General features: G+C 38.3%; 1 protein-coding gene across 1 annotated transcript in view; it reads left to right on the forward strand.

Moving 5' to 3' along the window:
• Positions 1-4,321: 4,321 nt before the first annotated feature.
• The window catches only part of l(3)mbn (lethal (3) malignant blood neoplasm), a 36,340-nt gene continuing 13,065 nt past the window's right edge, over positions 4,322-27,596 (forward strand). Inside the window, exon 1 of the mRNA XM_065226649.1 lies at positions 4,322-4,822. Coding sequence (XP_065082721.1) covers positions 4,805-4,822 — 18 coding nt within the window. The 5' untranslated portion in view covers positions 4,322-4,804. The remainder of the gene's footprint in view (positions 4,823-27,596) is intronic.

Consider the following 27,596-nt stretch of genomic DNA (forward strand, 5'->3'; position numbering starts at 1 on the left):
ATTCCCATATTGTGGGGTATTTGACAGAATTTCCAAGTTTTTATGTAACCGGAAGCCGCCATCTTGGATTTCAAAATGGCGTCAGACATCGATATCCGGTCCCTACACGACACTCCGATTCCAAAAATACCCATTTTGTGTTGTATTTGGCAGAATGTCCAAGTTTTCTGTAACTGGAAGCCGCCATCTTGGATTGCAAAATGACGTCAAACATAGATTTCCAGTTCCTACACGTCACCCTGATTTCAAAAAAATACCTATATTGTGGGGTATTGAAAGTATTTTCCTGTTTTTCGTGAACCGGATGCCGCCATCTTGGATTTCAAAATGGCGTCAGACATGGATTTCCAGTTCTTACACGTCACCCTGATTCCAAAAATACCCATATTGTGGGGTATTTGACATTATTTTCCAGGTTTTCTGTAACCGGATGCCACCATCTTGGATTTCAAAATAGCATCAGGCATGGATTTCCGGCCCTACACGTCACTCCGATTCCAAAAATACCCATATTGTGGGGTATTGAAAGTATCTTCCAGTTTTTCATGAACCGGATGCCGCCATCTTGGATTTCAAAATGGCGTCAGACATGGGTTTCCGGTTCCTACATCTCACTCCGATTCCAAAGATGCCCATATTGTGGGATATTTCATAGTTTTTCCCAGATTCGCATAATCGCAAAAAAAAACTCGTTATTTGGAATTTACTTCGTAAAAAGAAAACTCGTTTATTTGGGATTTGCTTCGTAAAAAAAAAAACTTGTTATTTGGGATTTACTTCATAAAAAGAGGGACGTAAATTGAATACTGCGTAAAAAAAGACTTCGTAAACGGAGGTTTCAGTGTACCAGATTTGAAATTGATTGAGCTTGGTGGAGCAAAGTCGAACCACTGTAAAGTTTACTTACCTTACCATTCAGGGTAAGACCTGAGTATCCTCCTACACATCTCCATTCAAGTCGATCCGTGGCTGCACTCAGCGTTTATAAAGTACGCGATATTACACGTAGTTCAACAAGGGAAAACTTCGTGAGTCACATTAAATTTTTGGGAATTTTTCCATCACTGGAGGCACATCTCAGGTGCTGTCTGCAAAGGCTCTGCAGACTGCAGGTCGCCTTGCACCTGATCGATCCACTTTACACGCTGCGCACCTCTTCATCTTGTTCAAGTTCGGTCGCTATCGAGAATCATTTCCACCGGGCTGTCGTCCGACATTCTTACGACGTGCCCAGCCCACCATAGTCTTCCAATTTGCACGGTTTACGGTAGCTGGTTTGTCTAGTAGCTGGTGCAATGTAATATCCACTATTAGTATACAATTCCTCCTAAATATTGCGTGGAATAGGTTCAAAAATAATAAATCTATTAAAAACTCATTAAAAATTTAAAATTCATTCCGTCAGTTACGAAACTGAGAAACTCCAAATTGAGTTTTTTTTGTTCTATGCCAAAGTTGCCAATAACTGTCACGTGAAATTAGCTTTTATTAGGTTATGATTTTATTGCATTTATTAAAGCATCATTAATTTTTGAGTTCGCAAGCACATCTGTTTGCCATTTTCCCACAACCTTGAAATGAAAAGTTAATCAATATTCAGTTAACCATAAACATCCTCCAACGCCAAGGCAAATAACCTGCGGCGGAAGTCGATTTCAGATCGTATTATTCTTCCTGCTGACTTACCCTCCTTACGTTTTTTCTGGAACTCGTGTCTTCTCTCATCTTGGTGTTGAGTTCTTCCACAGTTATTGATTGGCATCACAATAATCAGACCGGACTCCCCAGCCCAGACGACTATCAGGGGGACCCGCCAACAAGCCATAAAATTTCTACCGACGTCAAACTTGACAATACAGTTCTGAAAAGGGTGCTGCTCATCGATACTATAATTCTCGCGTCACTTTTCTAATAGACCAATCTACATTGACGATTCTCTTCTTCGATTTTCTCTTCGTTAATAACTTGGCTGCATTCATATTGCAGACTGTTTTTTGTTTTGTTTTTGAAGCCGAGTTATTAACGAAAGAAAAAGTTTATTAAGATATTGTACCAGATTGGTCTATTTGAAAAGTGAGGCGAGAATTCCACGCAAGCACAAAGCAAAATCAATCGGCATAAAATCGAAATCCTGAACCTCGCCAAAACATGTCGTAAAACCATTTCAAATTTATTTCCCGTAGCCAGTAGATCTTTTTACCTATCTCGGATCAGAGAACTGGCAAAAAGTGACCGAGTGCATCTGATCTGCTAATAGAATAGTCAAGTGACGTCAACCTTCAAAAATTTCAGAAATTGCATCGATGAAATTGCTGGATGCTCATTAATCATTAAAATACTTGACATTTCCAAAGCTGTGTTTCCATTCCGAATGAAATATTGCAAAACACTGCATGCTCATGCTGGTGAATCATCACTATCGATTGAGTGAATCTTAATACAACAACCAGTATGATTCGACGAGGGGGTGGTGTTTTGAAATTTGACGAGACCATTCGAGGATAGGATTACCGTCCAGTGGTTAAATTATTTGGGACTCGGCAAATTGTGTAGATGGCTGATTTTTTGGAGACTTTACGACGACATAAAATACACGCCGCTGACTGTCTGTCTGTTGGCGGCTGTGTTCAGTGCATTTTTATTTATTACCTAAATATTGATGGTCGCAAATGTTGAAAATTTCGCTTAGAATGATGTCACACGACTTTTGACCAGTCATCCGATATGTATCTTATTGCAACGAAACGGTGGGAGTCGTTTTGACAAATTTTGACATTAGGCTGATTGCTCTACTGTATACGGCTGTAATACAAGGGAAAAAATTGTGATGGGATGATTTATTGAAAAGGAAACCATCAATTGTAGATTCAACACCTCTTGAACTGTGATTGCAAACATCAGAGAGCGAACAAGAATCAAACTGATGACGAAAGCATCCCAAGTTGACGCCTCGACACCTCGCATCATTCCCCAAACATTCTCGACAGCTGAAGGCCGTCGAATTTGCGCGTATTTACATTGGCAAATTGCCGCACTCATCCCCAGGGGTGTTCACACCGTGGGGGTCAAGCATCATTAATGCTCAGACACACGGCACAGGTACAGGTGGTAGAATTCTCAAGACACTCGTGGGTTGCATGCTTTATGATCAGCAAGGAACCATTGATCATGATTGCACCTCGCACCATCGCTTCGTGGCTGTAGACGCCCACCTCGGCGGACACTTGGACAGGTGATGAGAGAGTCTAACGGTTGGTATCGTAATCCTCCGTTCTAGCAGCAGCAACAGCAGCTTGAATGGAGGAGGAATAACGGCACATTTTTGAAACGTGATAGCAGAACGCTGACTGAAGATTGATATCCCATAACCCGGATTTAGAGAAGAAAAATCAGCGAGATTCTGATCTTTGATAAATCGTTGACAACTAGCTTTCAAAAATATTTCAAGATCCTGACTTCCAAAGTGGTTTCTAAATTTGAAAAGCAATGTGAGATTCTAATAGTGGGATAACATTTTCTTCATCCCTTTCTCATACTTGAACTAGAAAATAAGCAGAGGTTCGAGGAATTTAGAAAAAAATAAAAGCTCTGGATTTAGATTTTTTTAAATGACGGATTGATTGAAATTCTCGGAACTGTAATTTTTGTAAAAGTTTCAGGTCTATGTAAATTGATGGAGAAAAATTCATAACTTTGCCAATAATGTCAGCATCTATTTTGTACCAATCCAGAACTAAACTAAAGAATGAGTACCAACTAATAAAATGTAATCATCAGATTTTCTGCACAATTGACAGCCTTACAAAGTCTTATGCCAAGGAGCTTGTGCTGACCCTAACCCTAGGATCGGCCAACAGATTTTCGATTTGCATACTAGCACCATGTAGCATGTTCCGCAATCATCCCTGCAGGCATAGAACTATTAGCCGCAGGGCATCGATGGATTCAATCCTCCTAACAATGTACCCATAACAACCTCCGAGCGGCGTCTGTGTTTAAGGGGATGCAGCCTCCGAACCGACGCAAAACCGAACCAACAAAGCGAATCACATAAAATACCGCCAAAACAGCAGCAGCGACGATCATCATCATCGCTCACCGGCCAAAACTCAGCATAGTCATCACTCTTCTCGAATGTATCTAAACAATCGACACGGTGAAAAATGCATCTCCACCAACTAAATCCCCACCTAATTGGAAATTTTCCACAGTGCCAGTATCAAGAATCGCGACACCTCAGGCCTCAGCGTCCATTCCATCTACTACATCTGCGCCTACTATCAACCATCAAGAATCATTCATTGCAAACCGAACTGGCGAAGATGATCGTTTTCCCCCCTGCGGGCGATCGGGGCGTTACGTGCCTTCTAGTATCGGTTGATATTCTTGCGCGGGCCGTCGAGTGGAAAAGAAGAAAAATACTCGCTCGTACTGTCGGGTGGTGAAATCCAAAGTTCCTTCCTATCTGCTTTCTGGTGCTTGGTGTGAAGGGTTTTGCGTGATTATTTTTTTTGGAGAATGTAACCGATCGGAAAAAGGTGGAAAACGAAAACCTACAACTTTTCAGATGACTAATGCCATGTTAATTATTGTAATGCGTTGAAGTGATTTTTAGACATGATAACGATTCTGTGATACAGCTAGATTGTAGAACAAAGCTCTGTGAGGAGTTGAAAGTGATTGCTTAACCTATGCCGGTGAATCAATGATTAACCATCAGCTTATACCGCAGTACGAAAAACCGAACAGCAGTCAGATACGCCTGTCGAATTAGCAAGGATAGTTTGCAAGAAGTCCTTTCAAAATGAAGACAAACATATTCGTAAGTATGAATTAAACTCCATCAATGGTGCGGTGATCAACTTTATTCTAGGGAATGGAGATATGATAGGGCAGAACTTCAGCATATGTACCTATTTCCGTCATATCGAGCAGAAACATTAAAAAGTCAATGATTTCGATATGAACGAATCAATCATACGTTTGGTACAATAGTTAAGTTCATACGATACAACACAAAATCTACGAGAACACATAGGGTAGATACTTCGTCGTAAACGCCTTTTTCTGTTATATCGAGCAGAAATCATAAATAATATCATTGATTTATTGTTTTTTTTTTTTACCTTCACCAAAATCGTTCAAAATCATGTGTCATCAATTATTTTCTGAGGAATGAACCTGGCCAAAAAACTAACTAGCAAGTGTATTTCGAGTGGGAACGGAACTTGGAAATCCAAATTTATCACCCATGATTTGGACTTATAGAATGCTTTAAAACCTTGATAAAACTATATTAAGTGGGTTCAGTCCATATGTAAATAATGAGTTTGTACAAATCATCTTCTTCTGGTATCCATTTCTGGCTTACTAAAATCAATAGAAATGACTTTCTACTCAAAGTGCATTGGAAAAAACACACACACGCTTAGTTCAAAAAATCATCGAACGTAAACATTACAGAGAACTGTTCAATGCAGATCACAACCTTCACTTGGTTCGTGAATCAAGAGCTACAAGAAACGGATTACCACTATATTATTTCGAAATGCTCCGTAGGTTTCCTTCCACCTGGTTACTCCATCTTATCCCAACCCCAATGTATCGCAATCCTAGACTCTCACCTTTATTCGTAAAAAAAAAACTATAAGGGACAGCCCTATGGGGTTGTACGCAATGGTGCCGTAGGACTACGTGGTCGTATATAATAATTGTTATTTGTTAACTGCAGCTTGTGATTTGTGTAGGAATTTATACTGTTTATACTCTCTTAAGTATGACTATGATTGTCCTGAAAAGAACCTTTTGATATGAATTTTAGTTAGGACATAGCATAGCATGCACAAATCGTGGGTGGCTATAAATGGTCAACTAATACGTTTTGCATCGAATTATACACTTGGCCACATCCTTACAATCGTAGGGGAAGGGAGGGAAAGTTAATCCAACATCTACTTAAGAAGGTGCAGAGAACCCTACCTTCATAGATGTCATAGGAAGGGAAGAGTTGTGTTAGTGGGAGGGTAAATGATTAGGAAACTGTATTCGTCAATACAGAGGATTTGATGAATCAGTAATAAAAATGGAATGTAAATAGATAAAATGAAAAGATCTCACCCGAATGGCTTACTGACTTTGCAACGTCATGTTTTCAGAAATACTTTATATAATTTTCCTTGAGCCACCGCAATCACTGATATTGCTCTTCTAGCTTATATATTTGTTCTACTTTTACGCACAAAAGATTGCAGGAATTTTAGTTAGGACATGTTCAGAAATTTAACTCTTTTGGAAAATCTTGGTTGCTCTGAAAAGGGCCGATGGTAGTGTACAGGCTTAAAGCCTATGGAAGATGATGATGACGTGTAGGCAGCTGGATCAGCAAATCGGACCGGACAATCCCATGTTCTTGGGTTCAATGATTGTGCACTCGCAAGAGTCTCGGCCCGTCTGCTGCTGGACAGGGGTTGAAGTGGTGTCTGCGACAGGTTGGAAGGCCGCAAAATATCAGCTAAAGCTCTTCCCCTTTTTAGTTTTTCTCGTTAAATTCCTTCTCTCAACAAGTTGGTAAATCTTAGCCTTTAGCAGAAAGACGCTCTCTACTGCGCTAAATCAAGTGAGTAGACATAAGAAGGGATGTCGGTTACACGCTCAAATAATTGAAAATTCGATAAATATTTAACCGAATAGCTGGAAAAATCTTTAGATTAATCGTTAATCGAATAACTGGACGTTCATGTTTTTTGGTGGTCCTTCGAAAATGTTGAACAGTAGAATTGCAACCAACAAATGTAACCCAAGAACCAAAAACGGTGCGATGCTAGTTTTCATTGCTATGACAACGACTGAATTAGAGGGCTTAGAAGCAGAGGGGTGAAAGTCAATTCTCTTCATAGATTTCCTTTTTTGATGACCATGGCTTCACTAACCTATTTCACACTATGTCCGCTATGCTCTTCTGTCATCCAGAACAACAAACGTATCAATGAATGTGTTTGCCGTCGAGTTATTATCGAAACAGAAAGTCGATGAAGAGAATCGATCAAAATCACTTGCACCCCTGATTCCAAGTTTGGTTACAAGATTACAACTCTGAAGAGCATTTTGTGTGGTCGTTGGGGGCGTGTGGTTCTGAATATGACGATGAGTGTGCAAAATGTTACGCAACTACATCCTCCCTACACGCCCGAAGATCGGAGGCGAATGCCACTTCGACTTGTTTCGTCTAGAAACGTTTCTCTGATGACTTTGTTGGGGAAACAGCATATGCATGTGAGTAATTGGTGGATTTGTTAGTTATTTCGACGCTTTTGGACAATGCTTGACATTTACCATTTTTCAATAGTTTCAATGCGTGGAAATATTTCTGATCGATTGGTGATCAAATTATTGAAATTGGTCCAAGGGCAGCTGAGTTATTAACGTTCAAAATCTTTCATAATTTCGTTAAATGTTCCATTTTTCTTTTTCACAAAGTGTACCTCCATATAGAAATCACAGACGTAGTCCTAGTCCTACATCAAAATGTGAAAAAACTCCTTTAATGTAGTATGTAAGCCGGTTTTTTGTAAATCATAGGTCTTTTGATCAAGTGAATTCTAGACAGAAACATTAAAAAGTTGGTGCTTTGCACTTTTCTGAAGCGGAAGTGGCGACTTCATTGCCCCGAAACATCTCTACGGGTAACCAGGGCTGGAAAGCACCTCAGAGCGTTAGCAAAGCAACTTTGTGGATACATCTCACAACACTCGACAGAGAGTGTGTGGTTCTCCCATTTACTTGGCACACTCTTTTCCAACTAATCTGTGAGAAAGCGATCAACACAATGAGCGGTACACTCCGTGCGGCCCACGAAGCGCTAATGTCTTCTTTGAATTCTTTGCAGACATCGCACACCACGACTGCATGCATAGAAGGGCATAACGAAGAAAATTTTTGTCTTTTTGTTGGGTTTCCCATTTGCAACCCTACACTGAGTGGCGCTGTTTGCGTCGGAGCCGTCAGAGCGATGCTTACATATTGAGCTTTCGTTATTACTGGATGTGTGTCTGTTTTCTCTTCTCCGTAGCGTTACACTTGCGCAGGGTGAAACACAAGCAAACTTTGTTTTTGCTTTATTTTCTCTTTGTATGTTTCAGAAAATCAGTACATTGCGCGTATTGAGTGATCAGATGACAGCCCTGCAGGTAACCCATTCTCCTTCCATTTAGAGTTGACAAATTAAAAAAAAACATGTCACGGAAAACGGCAGTCTTTTGGACAATTAAATTGCAGAATGAATATGAGTAGTTTATGTTTTTTTTGCATTTAAGATACAATAATTAATCTTTTAAATGTGTCGAACCTCTTAACGGAATCTCTTTATGATGAGCTTTGAGCGTGTTGTTTTTTTTTTTATTTAAATGTTCTAAATTCAAAATAAATTACATTTCATTTTAACCTAGGTGCTCCAGTTACTACAGTAACTTACCAGCCTTAATTGTTATGATACACAGCTAAAAAAAGTAGTGTAAATTTCCGTTACTATGATGCACATAAATGGAGCGTCATAAATCATACAAATTTACATTATAAATCGTGTAAATTTATGAGACATGTCATGCAATATTCCATATATTGTATGCAACTTTCCACCTTTGTTTGCAACATTTCTTGCAAGCTGCTAGTTTACGTGAAAAGGAAGTTTACATGCATGAATGTTTGCATGCATGGATGTTTACATCACCAGTAAAATTCAGATTTTTAGTGTGTATATATCTATATGTTTTAACATTGTTCCTGTCTTGGCAATTCAGTATTTTAAACAGTTTTTTTTAAACCTGCATGTCAGTATAACAACTGAAATCTTGAAACTTAAATCTAAAACTAAATCTTATCTAGGTATAAAGGGAATTAATCGTTGCAATTTTATATATTTGTTACATTTGGCTTGAACGCCCTCAATGTGATATTTAAAAGTTAATTTTTGGTCAAGTATTAATCCAAGATATTTCACTTGGTTTGACCAGGAAATTGGAACTCCGTTCATAGTGACTATGTGACTACTACTAGGTTTCAAAAACGAAGCCCTAGGCTTGTGTGGAAATATTATAAGTTGAGTTTTGGAAGCGTTGGGAGAAATCTTCCATTTTTGTAAATAGGAAGAGAAAATATCTAAACTTTTCTGCAGTCTGCTGCAAATAACACGAAGACTTCTTCCTTTAGCGGAAATGCCTGTGTCATCAGCGAACAAAGATTTGTGGCAACCCTGAGGCAAATCAGGGAGGTCCGAAGTGAAAATGTTATACAATATAGGCCCAAGAATGCTACCCTGAGGAACTCCTGCTCTAACAGGTAGTCGATTAGATTTGGAAGTTTGATAATTTACCAGCAGAGTTCTGTTTGTTAAATAATTTTGAACTTATTTCATAATATAAAGAGGAAAATTAAACTTTTTCAATTTAGCAATCAAACCTTAATGCCAAACACTGTCGAATGTTTTTTCTATGTCTAGAAGAGTAACTCCAGTTGAGTGGCCTTCAGATTTGTTTGAACGAATTAAATTGGTAACTCTTAAGAGTTGATGAGTAGTTGAATGCCCATGGCGAAATCCAAACTGCTCATTTGCAAAAATTGAGTTCGTATTGATGTGAAGCATCATTCTATTCAAAATTATCTTTTCAAAAAGTTTACTTATTGAAGAAAGCAAACTTATTGAACGGTAACTAGAAGCTTCAGCTGGATTTTTATCCGGCTTCAAAATTGGAACAACTTTTACATTTTTCCATTTATCAGGAAAGTATGCCAAATGGAAACATCTGTTATATAATTTTACAAGAAAGACAAGGTACTCTCTGGGAGTTTTTTTATGAGGATATAGAAAATTCCATCATCACCTGGAGCTTTTATATTATGAACCTTTTTAGTTATATACCTTACTTCGTCAAAATCAGTCCCCAAGGAATCATCAATCTGGTTCTCAATAGGACTAGTAAAACCCAAACTGGAATTATGGGAACTCTCGAATTGCTTAGCAAGTTTCTGAGCTTTTTCCAAATTTGTGATCAAAATTTGACCACCTTCTTTAAACGCTGGAATAGGCTTTTGAGGTTTTTTCAAAATTTGTGTGAGTTTCCAAAAGGGTTTGGAATTCGGGTCTAACTTAGAAACATTATTTTCAAAAGTTTTGTTCCTGACGGCAGAGAATCGCTTTTTAATTTGTTTTTGCAAATCCCACCAGATAGCTTTCATGGCAGGATCGCGTATTCTTTGATATTGTCTTCTACGGACATTTTTAAGAAGGATCAAGAGCTGAAGATCGTCGTCTATTATAATTGAATCGAATTTAACCTCGCATTTTGGTACTGAGGCAGCTCTTGCTTCAACTATTGAAGTAGTCAGAGATTCAAGAGCATAATTAATTTCAGCTTTGGTTTGCGAAGGAATGTTTGGATCGAAGTTATATTCCATAAATGTTCGATATTGCTCCCAATCAGCTCTATGGTAATTGTAAGTAGAGCTGTTGGGTTTACAAATTATTTCTCGGGATATTTCAAAATTTACTGGAAGGTGATCAGAACCGAAGTCAGCATGGGTAACCAATTGGCTACAAAGTTGACATAAATCAGTTAAGACCAAATCAATAGTTGAGGGATTTCTTGCAGAAGAAAAGCATGTTGGGCTGTTTGGATATTAAATACAGTAATAACCTGCAGAACAATCATCAAACAGAATATTACCATTGGAATCTCTTTGAGCATTATTTCATGAGCGGTGTTTTGCATTAAAATCACCAATAATGAAGAATTTAGACCTATGACCGGTAAGTTTCTGAAGGTCACCCTTGAGAAAATTGTTTTGCTGGCCTACGCATTGGAATGGCAAATAGGCAGCTATAAACATAAGTTGTCCAAATTTTGTTTCAACAGAAACTCCCAAAGTTTCAAAAACTTTGGTTTCAAATGAAGAAAGAATTTTATGTTTGATTCGTCTATGAAGAATGATGGCAACGCCACCATGAGCATGTTGGTTTATTTTCTTTTAATTCCGTTATAATTGCTTATATTTTGACAGATACGCGTATTTCGGCTACAACTTGCAGACTTCATCAGTGCCAAGTATTCAACACCACTGAAGAATCCATCTTTTTTTTTCACTACATGGTTCTAAGGATGCAAACAGGGTTACTTCCACTCACTTCGCTATAAAAAATGTTTTTCGGAACTATGGAATCATTGGCTGCAATTATGAAAGTTTGTACTTGTCAGAAACAAGAACAGGTTGGAAGGTATGTATTTGACACATAGAACCTGTCGATTTCACTTTCAGTGCGTCACAATCAGCGAATTTATGACTCGTGAGCAGGGGTTGAAACAGTTGACGTTTTTTACTACACTCGCTTCGTTGTCGTGGGCGACAGTCTGTTTGTATTCGAACACTCATGCTCTACCGTCGTCTCTCTCACACAACACGAGTGGTAGAATAACATTCGAACTAAAAGAAAATTATCAAAATAGCTATCATTTGACATGTGTGATTTCGTTGTAATTCCTCAATTTGGTGTAAATCAAACCATTTCTGATCAGAAATATTATTACTAGGACATCATTGCTTGCTATTTTCAGAATTCACACAAGCACAACATCAGCAGCTCTTATTATGAGAAAAACTAAAATACATACATCCGTGACGGTCTTCGGCGACAGTGTCGTATGATAGAGCCTGTCATATGACATTTTAGTTTGGTACTGTACTATGATAGCTTGTTTTGCAAGTGTCGGAGGCAAAGGCAGTCAATTATCACAGAAAATGTGTCGACTACCGTGACCGCTTACAAGACTGCTCGTGAGCGTTCACTCAGAGTGAGCGCTCACGAATCGTAAAATCACTGATTGTGACGCACTGAAAGCAATAATGACAGGTTTTATGTGTTAAACACCTAGTTTACAACCTTATCTTGTGACATACAACTACAAACTATCATTATAATATCTAATGATTTCATAATTCCGAAAAACAATTTTTTATAGCAAGTGAGTGGAAGCAAGCCTGGATGCAAACTCTTCCTCTTAGCGATTCAGGCAAATCAAAGGAAATAGCTCACATTTTTTAAATCGCTAGGCTTAATGGGTATCAAGAAAAAACAATTCAAGCAGTAATCGATAAAAGAACAAGGGATGATTTTAGGCGTACTTCGACAACTCTTACACCAGTAACTGAGGGCTTAATAGGGTAACGGTAAATTTCGACAAAAACATTACCAAACCATTGATTTCGAAGTTTAGAAGTTTTGGCCTAGATTTAGTATTAGCAGCATGACAAATCTGCTGAAGTCACTGTTAGGATCAACAAAAGATTCAATAAATTTCTTACAGAAAGCCGGAGTCTACAAAATCTCTTGTCCAGATTGCAATAAAATCTACATTGATCAGGCGAAAAGGATTTTGGAAACAAGGTTTAAGGAGCACATCGCAGAGGTACAAAGGCTACCAAAGAGATGGATAAAGGACTTCATTGTGAATTTAAATCCAAGGTTGCAGAACATATCTTTACAAAGGGGCACAATTTGACAAAGGATAACATTATTATCCTGCGGAGTGTATTTTCGCCTTGGAAGCTAGACGTAGCAGAAAGTTTAAAAATATTTAAACATAATCCATCAACATTGCTTAATAGAGATCAAAGAAACGGATACTCGAGAGTCTTTAGCATGCTACCTAAAACCACATATCGTAGCATGCCTCTACCTCTTGGAGACTAAATTTAGGTACCTGGTTAGGTAAATTGCGACATGGCAGTGGATACTTGCTGATTTTTGTACCTATTTGCAGCAAAAGAAGAAAAAGAAGAAGAAGAAGAATAGATCAAGTATATAGTTGATAGTTCCGTTATAGTATGGTACTGTGAAAATTTAATGTAGAAAATAGATAGCGGGCAAAGCAATATTTTGAGGAAGGTACGAATCGGGTCGAGCATCCCTGTGAAACAATCAATAGAACCGTTTCCGCTCATCCAAGGTTCATGCGCGAATCGCCGAATCTCCCCACTACCCTTCATCAACGGATGAGTTTGATAAAGGGGATACTCGACCCGATCCGTAAGTTCCTCAAAATTTTCCTTTGCTCGCTTTCTACTTTCTATATACAATTTTTACACCGCTCCGTAACCACATTACATAATCTGTTCATGTCGCGAATCATTTCAAATTCTGCATACTTTTCATGAAAATCTGCAAAAGAATCTTACATTTCCCGGATGGGTGTAAGCACAATATCCAAATTATTGTACACATTTGCAATCAATCATTATTTATTCGCACATTCACGCCTCTCCGAATAGCTACTTAAGTGGTCAAGCGAGGACTTATTTAAGCATTCAATAAGTAAATAACACGTGCCATTTGTATTGCATGCACTTTCCATTCAACCCAATTGTCGCTTTTAGGAAATTTTCGACCATAGCGTCTCTTATTCACGATATTTAAATCCACGTATACGACACATCTTCATTCAAGTAAGATGAAGAAATGATGATAACGTTAATTATTACTCGATTCTTCTCGCACGCTCATTCAAACGAATGCTTTCCTCACACCTCAAATCACACCTCAAACAAGGGATCATATGGATTCCCATAGATCACACACCAGCAGCTCCGTTCGATTCACGTTGTTGTATGCTAAACGACCAATCGAGTAGACCATAAATCCTAGCAATAGGCTGTCTGATCGGATGTCGTGGCTCGACTGGACTGAGGGGCACGATTCTGAGCTTAGCGATGCTACACAATACTGGCGGCACTTTTGAATAAATTCAATTGCTTCATTACTGTGTGCATTAATTTCCATTTACGACTACTTTATTGATAACATCAATCATCTTCGGTTGAAATTGAAAGTGAAAATCGTAATCGGATTTACATTGGCAAATTTATCATTTTTCAGGTAAACACAACACCAAAATGGCAAAAATGTTTTAATTAGGTGCTTGTAAATGGAAAGTCAAAGGATGGACTGTCGTCCACCTTGTGCAGTCGTGACACGATTGCCTCGAATGACATCCGCTGTTTTTTTTTGTGTTCAAACCACATCGCTCTTCACGCCACAGATGGCGAGATTGATTCTCGCCTTATCAAATTATTAGCACAAGTCCGCTGGGAGTCTCACCTTCTGCACTCAGCGGTTGGTTTGCCCTACAGAGGTACATCATCTGTTTGACATAGCTAATTTCGTGACTCGCAATGTTTACCGAAGTCGTTTGACATTATTCAGCGCATCTGCGAATACTAGCTGAGATGAAGAGTTTGTCGTAATCGTTTGCGATCGATGATGGCGATCATCACCGTACTTATGCCGGGTTTTATGTAAATAAAGAAGCTAGAAAAATGCTACTTGGAGCCCCGCGCTTGGCGCGTTTGATAGCTATATGTCATCCCGGATGTCATGCAGCTTTTAGAACTTAGCACTAGCTCAAGAACCCCGTCGATCGATGGAAATGGAAATTAATTCTGTCAAGTGTCTAGTGCAAATTTATACAGATGCAAAATGAGGTGCGAATTTGACACCTTTCAGCGAAAAGATTGGAGGTCGTCTTTAATTTTAGAAAGAATTTAACAACGGTAGCGTATTGACGGTTAAATAAATGAAAGCATGGAAGCGCAGGCAGATCTTTTAACGGGTTTGGGCTAGCTACGTAGATTACACATAGTTTATTCAACTCGATAGTGATGGAACCGTTGATGTGAAGAAATATCAGACTTCGGCACAGCGAAGCTATGAAAGTTCACTTGAACGGACCGTCAATCAAAGCTAAGAATATAATGTATTTAGTTTGATTCTCTAACTTGATATTCATTTTGCGATTATTGAATTGTGGAGAGTTGAATGTGGCATTTAGGCCGACATCACATTCATTTCTCCTATACTAAAAATATTTGAAAAAAGATTTCCAAAATTTAAGAAAATCAGATTTTTCTATAGAAGTATGAAAAAATGAATATTAAAAATTCTTTTCTCTATATCATCATGAACAAATTTGGACTCTTGACTGGGCTTGTCATGATGATAACTCATGGTTACTCCATAACTAATAAGCTCTGATAACCGATTTGTTTTGTTTTTTTTTTTTCAAATTAAAACTAACTGGGCTCAGAAATATCAATCTACATGTTTCTGTTATAAAAGCTGTGCACAAACATGTATAAGGGATGTTTTGGACATTACTGTGCGCTCATATCAGCAAAACTGCACTGCAAACATACACTGAGGCAAATAAACATAAGAATTGCATAAGGCTCGCCTTATGAATGAGACATATGGATTTCATAAACGTGACTTATGAATGATGTTGGTCCAACATGAGGTAGCTCTTATACGCCTTCAACCATTTCATTTTCCTAAGCGTAATCTCAACGTCCATAGTTCGGTTCCAGTCTGCTGCTCCATTTTATTATTTGTTTGGCAACATTATTTTTCCCAAGGCAAATCAATGAAATTCATGATTTATTGTGGCTAAAATTTATACAGGATTCATATGGAATTCTCACTGTACTAACTTAATCCATATGGAATAAATATAGTACAAGTTCAAGAAAAAGCATTTTAAAAGTATCCTGTGACAGATATGTTATGAAAAATGTACTGCATTTATCTCGTATAAAATTTGTTGCGCGCATCATGTTTAAACAAAGAAAAAGTTAGATTCTAACGGTTAAACACGAAATAAATCTGGACACGAACATATTGTAGAGGTTTAAAAATTTATTCTATTTTTCATAGTTCAATGTAGCTTCAACAGCTTTACATAAGTAGGTATTATGATTATTTCAAGACCATTGTTTAAGTCTTCCTTCTTACCATAGGCCATTGCTCGAACTTTTCTTCGTACACGGCCCATCATCATTTGCACGAGCCCTGTTCCCACTTGTTTAGCTACCAAATTCCATTACTGTTTGAAACCCTTCAGATCAATTGCATTTCCATCCTTTTTCTTCAGTATGTGCTTCACAATTGATCAGCATTCCTCAATTGGCCTTAGTTCCGAAGTATTTGCCGGATTCATCTTCTTGGCAACCACTGTGACGCCATTTTCGCTGTGCCACTGTTTGGTGGAATTTGAGAAAAGGCAGTAGTCTCTTCCGTAGGCACTTCTCCTGATAAATTTGCGGGTTCATTGTTCTATTTAGAAGCAACGAAAGTTTCGCTTTTTAGCCCACAATTGCAGATTACTTGCCAGACAAGGAGCTTTTCGGGGAATTTCGACTTCTTTAAATTTTTACAATCTTCCGGTCAACCGGGGTATAAAGTTCCAACCCAAGAATTTGACCAAAAACTGCCAGGAGCAGATAGACCGGGATTTTCGTTTCGAGCGTGCAGGATCAAATCGTGACGTACTTGCTCCGGTGAAGCCATGTAAACAAATGGAAATATCCTGACAACCAATGCCTACTGTGATTTTGTGCATTTTTAGCTTGATTCAATGAATTTTGAAAAAAAAAATACTCAAAAAATGCCTTAATGGCAGCGTTTCTAATGTGTATCGATTTTATTTGGACCAACTTTTGCATATATGTGCTCTTGAAGGTAAACAAATATGGTTCCACTCATCGTGATATCAGTCAGATAAACTACATATACAACTTTTGACATGGCATGCTTAAATTTAAATCTCTTTCCCTTTACCTCAATTACCATCCACATTTGTATGTATGTATGTAAGGTGATGATGATGATGATGATGATGATGGTCCCACCTCTTACCCCTACAAAGGTTTGAGCTGGACGATTTATCTTTAAGATAATTAAATATAAACATTTTAACCAGGTTAGCAAACAAAAACGAGCTGGTTACAGTTACAGATATAAATTCCCTCTAGACTTTACAGTTGCTTCACAGCAATATACATAAATGTGAAAAAGCTTAGGCGTCCACCTCTTAGTTCGCCTTTTTGTCCACCTAGAATATTCATAAGTATTACAAGCAATCAAGAGTTAATGAACAATCAACAAAGCATCCTATACACTAGCAACCCCGCAATGATGCTATTATAATTTTCAGCAATGTCAGGAATGCTCACGAACCCCCGACATTCAGCCAGAAAACTTAATACTAACTCAAAGTATCTTCCAAATAAGCTTCAAAGTTGCATTTTTTTTTTATCAAATGTTAAATTCAGTCCTCTATATCCGTAAAACGCGCGCGAGGCTCAAACCTTTGTAGACTACTACTTTTTTTTTTTTAACTACTACTTTAATTCAAATATAAAAAAAAATCCATCATCACCATCGTGGCGAACAAAATAGTTTTTGCAGTGCTACAATAATTATTAAAAAGTCGTTATGACAGCTATCCATACAAAATAATCCGTTATAAATAACTTCGTCAAGATACATACTTCGTCCATTCATAAAAAAAAAATAAAAATCACTGGATAACTGTTCAAAAGACAGTTTTAACGTGTGAAATACAATGTCTCTTGAATTCTGCTAATGTTGTTGCACGTTTAATATGTCTAGGCATCGAATTGAAAACATTTACTCCTTTAAAATACAATGAATTCTGTGAAGCGCAAGTCAAGAAATGTGGTGTTCTTATTTCATCCGCGTTTCTAGTATTATATCTATGAAAATCACTTCCTCTTTCAATTCGATCACACAAATATCGAGGCAGCAAACCATTTACTACTTTAAAAATGAACACCATAGTCAAATAAACTATTCTTTGCTTCACTGACAGCCATTTTAAAGCGTCCAGCATCAAAGTTGAGGAAGTGAATCTATTACATCGCAAAATCAAACGCATTATTTTATTCTGCAAACGCTGTAATCTCGATATTTGTGTTTCATTGGCTAGAAATAAAATGGATGGGCAAAAGTCTAGATGAGGAGAGATGATTGATTTGTATAGCTGTATTTTACTGGCAATAGTTAAATCGTTTTTCAGTCGACATAGAATTCCATACTTCTTGGCAATTTTCTTGATGACATTGTCAATGTGAGAGTTGAACTTAAGTTTGTCATCAATAATCACGCCAAGATATTTAATCTCCCGAACGCGATCAATAGCCTCATCATCAATTACCACGGAGACATTATCATTTACTCGGTTCCGCGAAATTACCATGAATTTAGTTTTACTTGTATTTAATTTCAACTGCTTACACTTCAACCATCTACTTAGAGAACGCAAATCTTCATTCAAATGTGAGACGGCAACTTCTAAATCCTTAGCTGCAATGAATAACACAGTATCATCTGCAAAAAGATTAATGTCGCAAAATCGTAAAACGCGTCGCAAATCATTAATATACATAATAAATAAAAGAGGCCCTAATACACTTCCCTGGGGCACTCCAAGGTTATTCCCTACGGGACTGGAAACAGAATCATTAAAAACAGTCCGTTGAGTTCTGTCAGATAAATAGCTTTCAAACCATTTATAAGCAGTACTCGTAATTCCAAAGCGCTTGATTGTACTTAACAGTAAGGGCCTAGAAATTGTTTCAAAAGCGCGTTTTAGATCCAAAAAAACAGCAACAGTCGTATCTTTACGCTCCAAGTTGTCTTTCCACTTTGCTAACACCAAATTCAACGCAGTTTCACAGGAATGACCTTCCCGATATCCTGATTGTTCTGGTATCAACAAAGAGTTGCTATTCAAATACTCCAACAGCTGGCCTTTAACAACAAGTTCTAAAATTTTCTCTAATGTGTGCAACATGTTGATGGGACGAAACTCTTCGGCTTTAATCGTTCCAGCAACTTTTTGAATAGGAACCACTAAGGATTCCTTCCAAATTTGTGGCACATGTCCAGTCTGCAAAGATTCATTAATAAGGTCCAGCAAGATGTTGCCAATGACATGAAAGCAATCTTGAATAACTCTAGAATTAACATTATCTACTCCAGCCGATTTTCCTAATGAAAAGCAAATAACTCTAAGTTCATCTAAAGTAATTTGGTGAAAACCTTCAAATCTACAACTACTATTAACTGGCTGTTTTATTTCGTCAGTTTCATCGACCAATTCAATGGATTGATTAATCAATGAAACACTTTCGACAAAATAATCATTAAACATAGATGCAATTACTGGTTCTGACTGTTCTAATGTGCCATTAAAAGTTATGGACCGCGGTTTGCAATTACTAGGTTTTAATAAAGATTTCAAAATTTTCCATAACTCTTTGCTGTTGTTTTGATGCTGATCAATCTTCCTCTGGACATATTCACAACGAGTTTGTTTTATCGATTGTGAATATTTATTACGCGCGATTGTGTACCTATTCCAATAATTATCATTATTTGATCTGCAAAACTTTTTGTACCATTTGTCCCTCTTACGTTTAAGACGCAAAAGTTCCAAATTGTACCAGCTGTTCGAGTTTTTCAAAGAAACAAACTTTTGCTCAACTAATTGATTGGTACACGTTTTCAAAGTGTTAGTTAGAACAGCTGCAGATTCATCTAAATTACCGGCCGCGAATGGAAAATCCACGCTTCTCTCAACAAGATTTGAAACATCCTGTTTCGAATATTTCCTCCAGCACTTCAATTTGACTAAGTCATCGTTATTATTGATATTATCTAATACATTAATCACTAAGGTCTCATGATCGGTTATTTTCAAATCAGCATCCGGAACTGAACAAATGGAATTAAAGTTCTACTGTGCCTGGAAATACGCGTATACTCATCTACCGTTTGTTTTAAATTGAAAAAATCAGCTAAACGCTTCAAATGATTCGAATTATGGTTGTCACGCCAATTAATATTAAAATCACCAGCTAATATATTTAATTTACTTGAATCAAGGAATGTCTCTAGCCAGTTCTCTAAAACATCAACAAAACGCTGGTCACTAGAACTGGGAGAATGATACAAAACACCATAATTACCCATCTTCATGCCACGCACAACTGTAATGCCCAAGAACCAGTTACCATCGATAACTTCGTTGATTCGAAGGTCGAATTGAATTGATTCTTTGACATAAATAGCAACACCGCCAGTGTGTCTAGAATGTGATAAACAAGCAGCAACAATATATCCCGGAATACTATACTGGTCAAAAGCTTCAGTTTCTACAATATGAGTTTCAGATAATAAAACTAAAAGAGGACGTTTTTCCTCAACAATCTGACGTAATGCTACGTAGTTTGTTGACAACCCCGCAATATTCAAATATAAAAAATCGAATTGATTCACATTCCTGGAACTTGGCTGCTATTTATTGAAACGCAAGCTGCTTTTCTTCTGTTCAAAAAGTCTTTTATAGAGCAAACATTCAGGACTAAATGCGGCATGGTTGACGTCCAAGTTCATTTTACGTTCTTTATTCATTTTCAAACAATTAACACATTTCAATACAGTTGACGTACACTCCGATGTTTTGTGTTGTTGGCTGCACCTAGAGCATCTCTCACAATTTTTGCAATCCATGCTCTTGTGCCCAAATTCTCCACATTTGAAACACCTCAATACATTAATCGCGGGAACTATAGAGCACCGATCAAACCCTACATTTACTTTTTTCGCGCATAACAAACATTTATACGTATCGAAATCGACTTCAATCACAACACTGAACTTGTTGTACGTGAAGCGTGGATTTTCAAACATGTTAACTACTTTTACATCATTTATAGCGATGTCTTCATTTTGACTTTTTAAATAGTCAATGAAGACATCGGAGGAATACTGATCGCTCATGCCCACTATTTTCAATCTCGACACCGAAGTGGGAACAACAGCACTATAGTTTTCACCCAGATTGCTTTCAATACCATTTTTGACATCACTTACATTTGCTCCTGTTGCACACTCAACAATAATGGAGCCATCTTTACCATTTCTAAAATTACTGATTTTGTGTGTTTTTGGATCCAACTGAGTTTTCAAAAACTTACGAGTGTCTTCGCAAGCTTGTTTGGACTCTTTCGGTTTAATCACAATGACCGGACGAGTCTTACGATTATCTTGTTTGTTACTGTTACTGTTATTTTTACTGTTACTGTTACTAACATGTTTACTTTTACTAGCACGACTGTCTCTTTTTACAACATCCGCAAAACTCGCATTTTCTTGAAAAACATCATCATTATCACTATTACTGATTACTAATTTACGTTTTTTGCGTCTGGTATTTTGGTCCGATTCCGACTGAATCGTCCTAGATACACTGCACTGATCATTCATTACCGCTAATTTGTTTTCCGCATCAATTTTAAAAAATGAACTTTTCATATTATCCAATTCCTCACAAATTAAATTTTCAAAACCATTTACATTTCGGCTTATATCTGCCATCCCGCTTTTAACCGCGATGTCTATCTGAGCAGCAATGTGATCTCGTATGCCAGTGATAGAGTCCGAGAGTTGAAAAACTTTCTTCATCTCTTCTTCTATCCTATTGACGCGCGAGATCAGATCATTCTGCTCGCCACAACACTGACCTGATAGACAGTTACCACATTTGAAAACAACATTTGCATTATCTGCTATTAGGCGCGCCGCAGTCTTAGTGAGTGCCGCACAATTGAAGTGGAACATTCCATTGCACGGACCTACACATGTGACTGGGAGCCCACTAATAGTAATAGACTCCTTGCAGACATTACACACATCCATATTACCACGCCAAATTAAACGCGCACACTGTTAGCAGTAGACATATACAGGGGAAGAGAACACAAAATAAAATTTTACCGCCGCAGCTCACTATACAAAATCAATAGCGCGCTGGGGGGAAAATCAAAATTAAATCCAAAACGAGTTGCTAGGCAACCGTTCTCTACTTATCCTGTTAAAAACAACACAACGGGCACGCGTTGGGATGATCCTTTCGCGGCACACGGCACTATTTCACACGAAATTATGTATTTATTTCCACAGCACAACTCAACAAAAACACTACTTTGTTCGCCATATCACAGGTAGCCACCACACCTTCGAAGATCTTGTCTTGTATGCAGCTCCACTTAATATCAAGATCAATTTGAGCTACCGATCTGAATTCACAATATCGCTGTATGAAGGGCCAAAAACGGAGGGGTGGACCCGTAAGCAGAGGCACTTACGCGAAATCCACGGGAATTTAAGAATATTCTTCCAACGATACGATCCAACAAATCGAATAACGCAAATCGCAATACTCATTAAGCTTCCTACAGGATGGTTTGTGAAGATGGGTGCGTCAATCTCTCTGAAACTGTTGGAGTAGAATTCACACCACCACAATCTAATCGGTAGGATAAAGAAAATGATAGTGTTTATTCCCTCCTAGACTCCGGTTGTGATACCACTCCAATCGTCCAGTTTCAGGTCCAATGATACTCTGATGCTCCCTCCCAACCCAGTTTTTATTTATATATAGTACATATATGTAATGGAGAAATTCAATATATCAGAACATTAAAATACATAATAATGAAAACACATTTATATGGATAAAAAACTGGTATTCTGTAATGAAAATAATAATTATTTTACAAACAATATGATGAACCTCTACGTCTCCTCAGCTCCCAATACAAGGAAGATGTAACCCTGAAATTTCAAGGTTATATTATGCAAATATATATTTTTAGCTCGAATGATACTTGATATTTTTGTGTTGTGTTATATTGTGGGAGTGGTTAGGATTAAACCCATGATATTCTGCTCATTAAGCAAAACCGATCTCTCTAGGGTTATCGAGCGTCTCAAAACCACAACACTCCACGGCAAAACATGATTAACCAAACAAACAATTTTAGCTGTAGATTAGCTTATACAGGTAAACATCAGCTGTATAAGCCCATTTTTAGCTGTATAAGCTAATTTGCAGCTAAAATTGTTAGTTGGGAAGTCCTCACTTGGTATGTAATGAACAACAGAAATACGCGATAATTCATATAGTTTCAGCGGCTGATGGTTAATTTTAAATATACTAACGGTACTGCCTACGGCGACTACGACGATGCCTACGACGACGACAACAGCGACCATTTGTCTAGGATATAACACCTATGCCCGGCACCTCGACTGCTATCTGTCACTGTTTGCAAAAATATCTAATAGTCACCTGGGAGGAGGTTTGCGTCTAGTGCTTTTTCCAGGTTCCTTTCACGGCCACCAGCTACCGCCCGTCCAGTCTTGGGCGTATCCAGCGAGGCATCCTTCAACTTTCTCACAATCTCCGACACTGGCGAGAGACCAGCAGACGATCACTTTTGCAAGCCGTAAACTCGCTGATTCACGGCAACGTTGGCTACCGAATCACCACCAAAACTCGCGACGGACACATTATCAGCACTTTCCCCTTTCGATTAAAAACAGCGAACCAACCTCTAATAAACATAAATTAAAATTATCACTCGCGATGCCACAAATTTCTGGTCCGGGAGAAAAAATCAAACAACGCAAAATCTTCTAATGCTTGCAAACATGATGACCTCAATTACCATCCACATTTGTCAGCAAGCTAGGACAACTTTTTAAGGAAGGTACAAATCGGTTTTTTCATCTCTCTTTACCAAACTCCCCCTTTGGAGAGGGATAGTTAGGGGTGTCCTGGAATTCTCAGTCAGACTACTTTCCGTAATAATGATGTGGAGTAAACATTGATTCCAATCCCAACAAGAATTCCAGAAGCATGACTGTCGCTATTCCCAGGGAAGGAAATTTTGATGTATTATTTAACGAGAAGCCACCGACTTAGCGCCACTCTCATAAGTGCTGCGGAGTTGGAGGTTCGGGAAGGGAAGTAAAGCCGTTGGACCCCGGTTTATGAGTTGATGGGTCGATAGGTAGGGTCCAGGCATAGAGGTAACTCTAAGACTAGAAGGTCCCGAAGAAACGTGCTCAAGTTTTTGGCTCAGCTCTGGGACCAATAGGCTAGTCAAGCAGTGTGCCAATTTATAATCATTAGTTTCGTATTGATTGTTGGTCCAGGTGTGGGAGCTGCATTCCTGGTGTCGGTAGCTTTGGTGCTCAGCACGGAAAACAAATCAAGAAGCATTATGAAGGTGGGAAATCATCATAGTGCTACAGTGCCGTCAACTTCCATGTCCATGGGGAGGGGAAGAACAGAGAAGTTCACGGATCTCTCGAATCATTATTGCAAATTCAGGTAATTTCAAAGATCTTTAGTAAAATCCAGAGAGTTTCGGACAAGTTCCGAGGGTTTCATGGCAGTGCCATGAACATCCGGAAACTTGTGACAACTTTAGCTCCTACAGCGTCATGAAAATTCTTAGAACTTCAGGTGCGTTTGATTAGCTTCATAATAATTGCAAGAACTTCACAGATTTTCTAAGAACAAAGCAGTGAAAACTTCAGTGGGTGTCAGGAAAGCTGCGATAACATCAGGCAAATTGCGAGAAACTTTAGGAAGAGCTTAGAATGACATGGCAATTTCAAAAATATAAAGGAAATTCCGAAAACATCAAGACCGTCCAGAACGTTTAGAACAACATGGACGGCTATGACTGTTCCAAATATTTCTGGAAAGTTTTGAGAACATCAGTGAATCCAAGAGTTTCAGAGCAGTTCTATTAAATTTAGGACCATGAGGGGAATCACCCATACAACTGTGTCTCGGGTGGTAAAATCGTTTAAGGAGTCCCAGACCTTTCGATTCGCGACGCGGCTCTGAAGGTAAAGTGTACCGCCTGGTTCGTTCAGCAAACCATGAAACGAGCTGGACTTCGTGTATTCAAGGTCCGGAAGGCACCGAACCAGCGTGATAAAAAAAAACACGGCGGCCAAATCTTGCGCAAGGAAGCTGTATCGAGAGTGGTTAACGAAACCGATGTGTGTGGTTATGGATGACGAAACCTACATCAAGGCAGACGCAAAGCAGATACCGGGGCTGAAGTTCTACGTTGCCAAAACACGGTTTGATGTTCCGGAAGACATAAGGAAGAAGAAAGTGGACAAATTCACCAAAAAATACTTGCTCTGGAATTGACAATTCGCTTCTACCCAAAAGTAGGTGAATATGATTATACTAAAGGTCAAAAGTAGGCAAAAATGAACTGGCCGCTGAATATTTTTTCTTATCGTGTATGTTTTTGTTTTTGAATCATCCTTTTGCCGCCTTTTGCATATCAGCTGATGGCTGCGAGCAGTGCAACCAGAACGACACATATGTTTTCTATAGAAGATTTCTAGGTTCATTTACTTTAATTTTTGTCTTGAGAAACAAAATAAGAAATTGTTTTAAGCATTTAATAGTGATGGTTTCTAAATTGAACACATTTTAAGCACCTTAAAAAGCAATAAAAGCATTGTTTTTACACACTTTGTTTCAATTTAATCGACAACACGGGATACGATGATAGATGATTCGTACACACACCTTCGTAATGCGGTGTGTAGAAAAAAGTTAAACAAAACAGTTTCAGTTTGCAAAATTATTCGCGGCTCGCGTTTTTAACGATGCAAATGATATTATTTAAGTAATTATCGTCATTAAAAGTGAATTAACTTGAAAGTGCTTGTAGAAGCACGTGTCGTAATTGTTTTTAGTGTGGTTCTGAGAAATGAAAGCTAGTGAAAACAGTTATTGAAATTTCATGCCCTGAGCAGAAGAAAATCTGCTGATCGTTCTTTTTAATGCAAATATTACCAATGCGTGAAGTAATTGGCAATATTTTGGTGGAAACATATTAAAATATGTATCCAGATCTTATTCATACAAGTCAGGCCCATTTTTTAAGGTATGTAATTAGTAATTTACTGTTTTGTAGAAGGATGTCTTTCGTACGCATACCAAAACACGTTTATTTAATGATTGTAGGGACAGCCATTGTTGCATGACGTGCCGTATCACCTTAAAATAAATGTTTGACGAACACTTTTGTCTGGTGCATTTTTTTTTTCGAGTACAGGCCTTACAAAGATTTTGAATAGGTCTACCTATAATGAAAGAACTTCGCCCGTTTGAACAATTTAGCTTTGAATGTTCATGACTGAAAAATCCATCAACGTCACGAGTCACGAATTTTGCACCAAACCATTCGAGCCTGGTTCTAACCTTAAACAATAATTCAACATCCGCATTCCAAACGATATCTGCTTGTAGAGGCCACCGTTTATGAATTTATTGGTGTACGATAAAATGTGTAAATGACAAGGTCCTGTGAATCACAGTTTTGAAAACATACCACACTAATTTTCCAATTCCAACGTTTCTACGTTAAAACTCACCCATTGTCTTCAGCTGATGTTTATTGAATAAATGCACGTCTTAACATTTACAACTTGATAAGCGTGCCATCGAATTGGGCCGATTATATTTTTTTAAAGAAGAACCGCCGTTCACTATGCTAATGTCAGTTCTGAAAGCAGCTTCTATGCTAATCGCATTTGTCTTGATTTGTGCGAGATCACCTTTGATCCGCTTTTCGATCCATTTGGAACACATTCAAATGGATATGACGCATTAATTTGACTGTTTGCACAATAAATTCTAGTCAATTTAAATAGAGACACAGCCACTGGCGCTAATCGAGTCAAGAGACATCAAGAGATCAATTTTATTAGGCGATCCAATTTATGACTTTCCAGCGTAATTCAAGGTGTTGAAAACTGTGCGCCACCGCCGGCGTCGGTCGTAGGAAGTGGAGCTCATTATCATACATCAATGTGGGGGGAAACGGCTTCGGTAAACATACAACCACATTAATTATCGCGTCTGTAGCGTCAGATGCCCAGGGGGGAAAGCCGGTTTGATAAGACAGAGCGGTTACAAATGAAGTGATAATAGTGACATTCAACTGATGATCGTCACCCACCATTGTCACGGAAGAAATGGAAAGGAAATCTATTACTCACCGGGGCAGTGCAGTGCTGGTGCTCCATGAACTAGACGCCGATCTCACCGGTCTTGGGGTACTGAAGGCTCATCAATTGAACTGTCATCGGAATCTGCCGGGCGGGAGAAGAATCACGTCAGAGGCAAATAATAAAACGATTAACGGCCTTAATGGTACGGGTGGGAGATGTAATGTGTCGAGAGGCAAGAAGTGTTTACATTGTTCATGAACAGCTGCTTTGACAAGTGCCGCAACGTCCGACGGAAGGGATGCTAATGTGGCGCCCGGTGATGGATCGGTGTTTTTGTTTAATTGATTACCCATGCGGGCTTGAGTAGCTTCACCTATATGTTTATCTTACTAAAATATGTAGTGACTAGATGAATCATTGACCTGTTGGTCAAGATCAGAATTGTTTTTTTTTTTCGTAGAAACTAATTTAACTCGTTATGTCAGTTGATTCGTTTTTTTCGATTGTAAAATTAACAAGTTATTATTGAAACATGGTATCGATTAAGCTTGACATTCACCATCGATAATGATGAAACCACGACGAAAAATGTCGTCGGCTAACGATGTGTCTGACAAATAAAAAACAAACAAGCCGTCGCTGATCAAACCAAACCTTGTAAAACTGCAACTGCACCGCAAGTACGTGATCGTTTAATCAAGATATGCTCCGGCTATACGAAGCTATCCCCAGTGGCATCTTATGCATGGATCTCGCGTGATAAGGCGTGGGCCCCCCATGGAACAGGCAATCTAGGCAATGTTCTTTTCCACACCCCAATCGTTGCGATGCGGGTGATAATTGTTTTCAC

The sequence above is a fragment of the Ochlerotatus camptorhynchus genome, unplaced genomic scaffold, assembly GCF_037179485.1.
Source record: "Ochlerotatus camptorhynchus isolate MF236.1 unplaced genomic scaffold, CSIRO-AGI_Acam_v1.1 ptg000257l, whole genome shotgun sequence".
NCBI lineage: Eukaryota > Metazoa > Arthropoda > Insecta > Diptera > Culicidae > Ochlerotatus > Ochlerotatus camptorhynchus.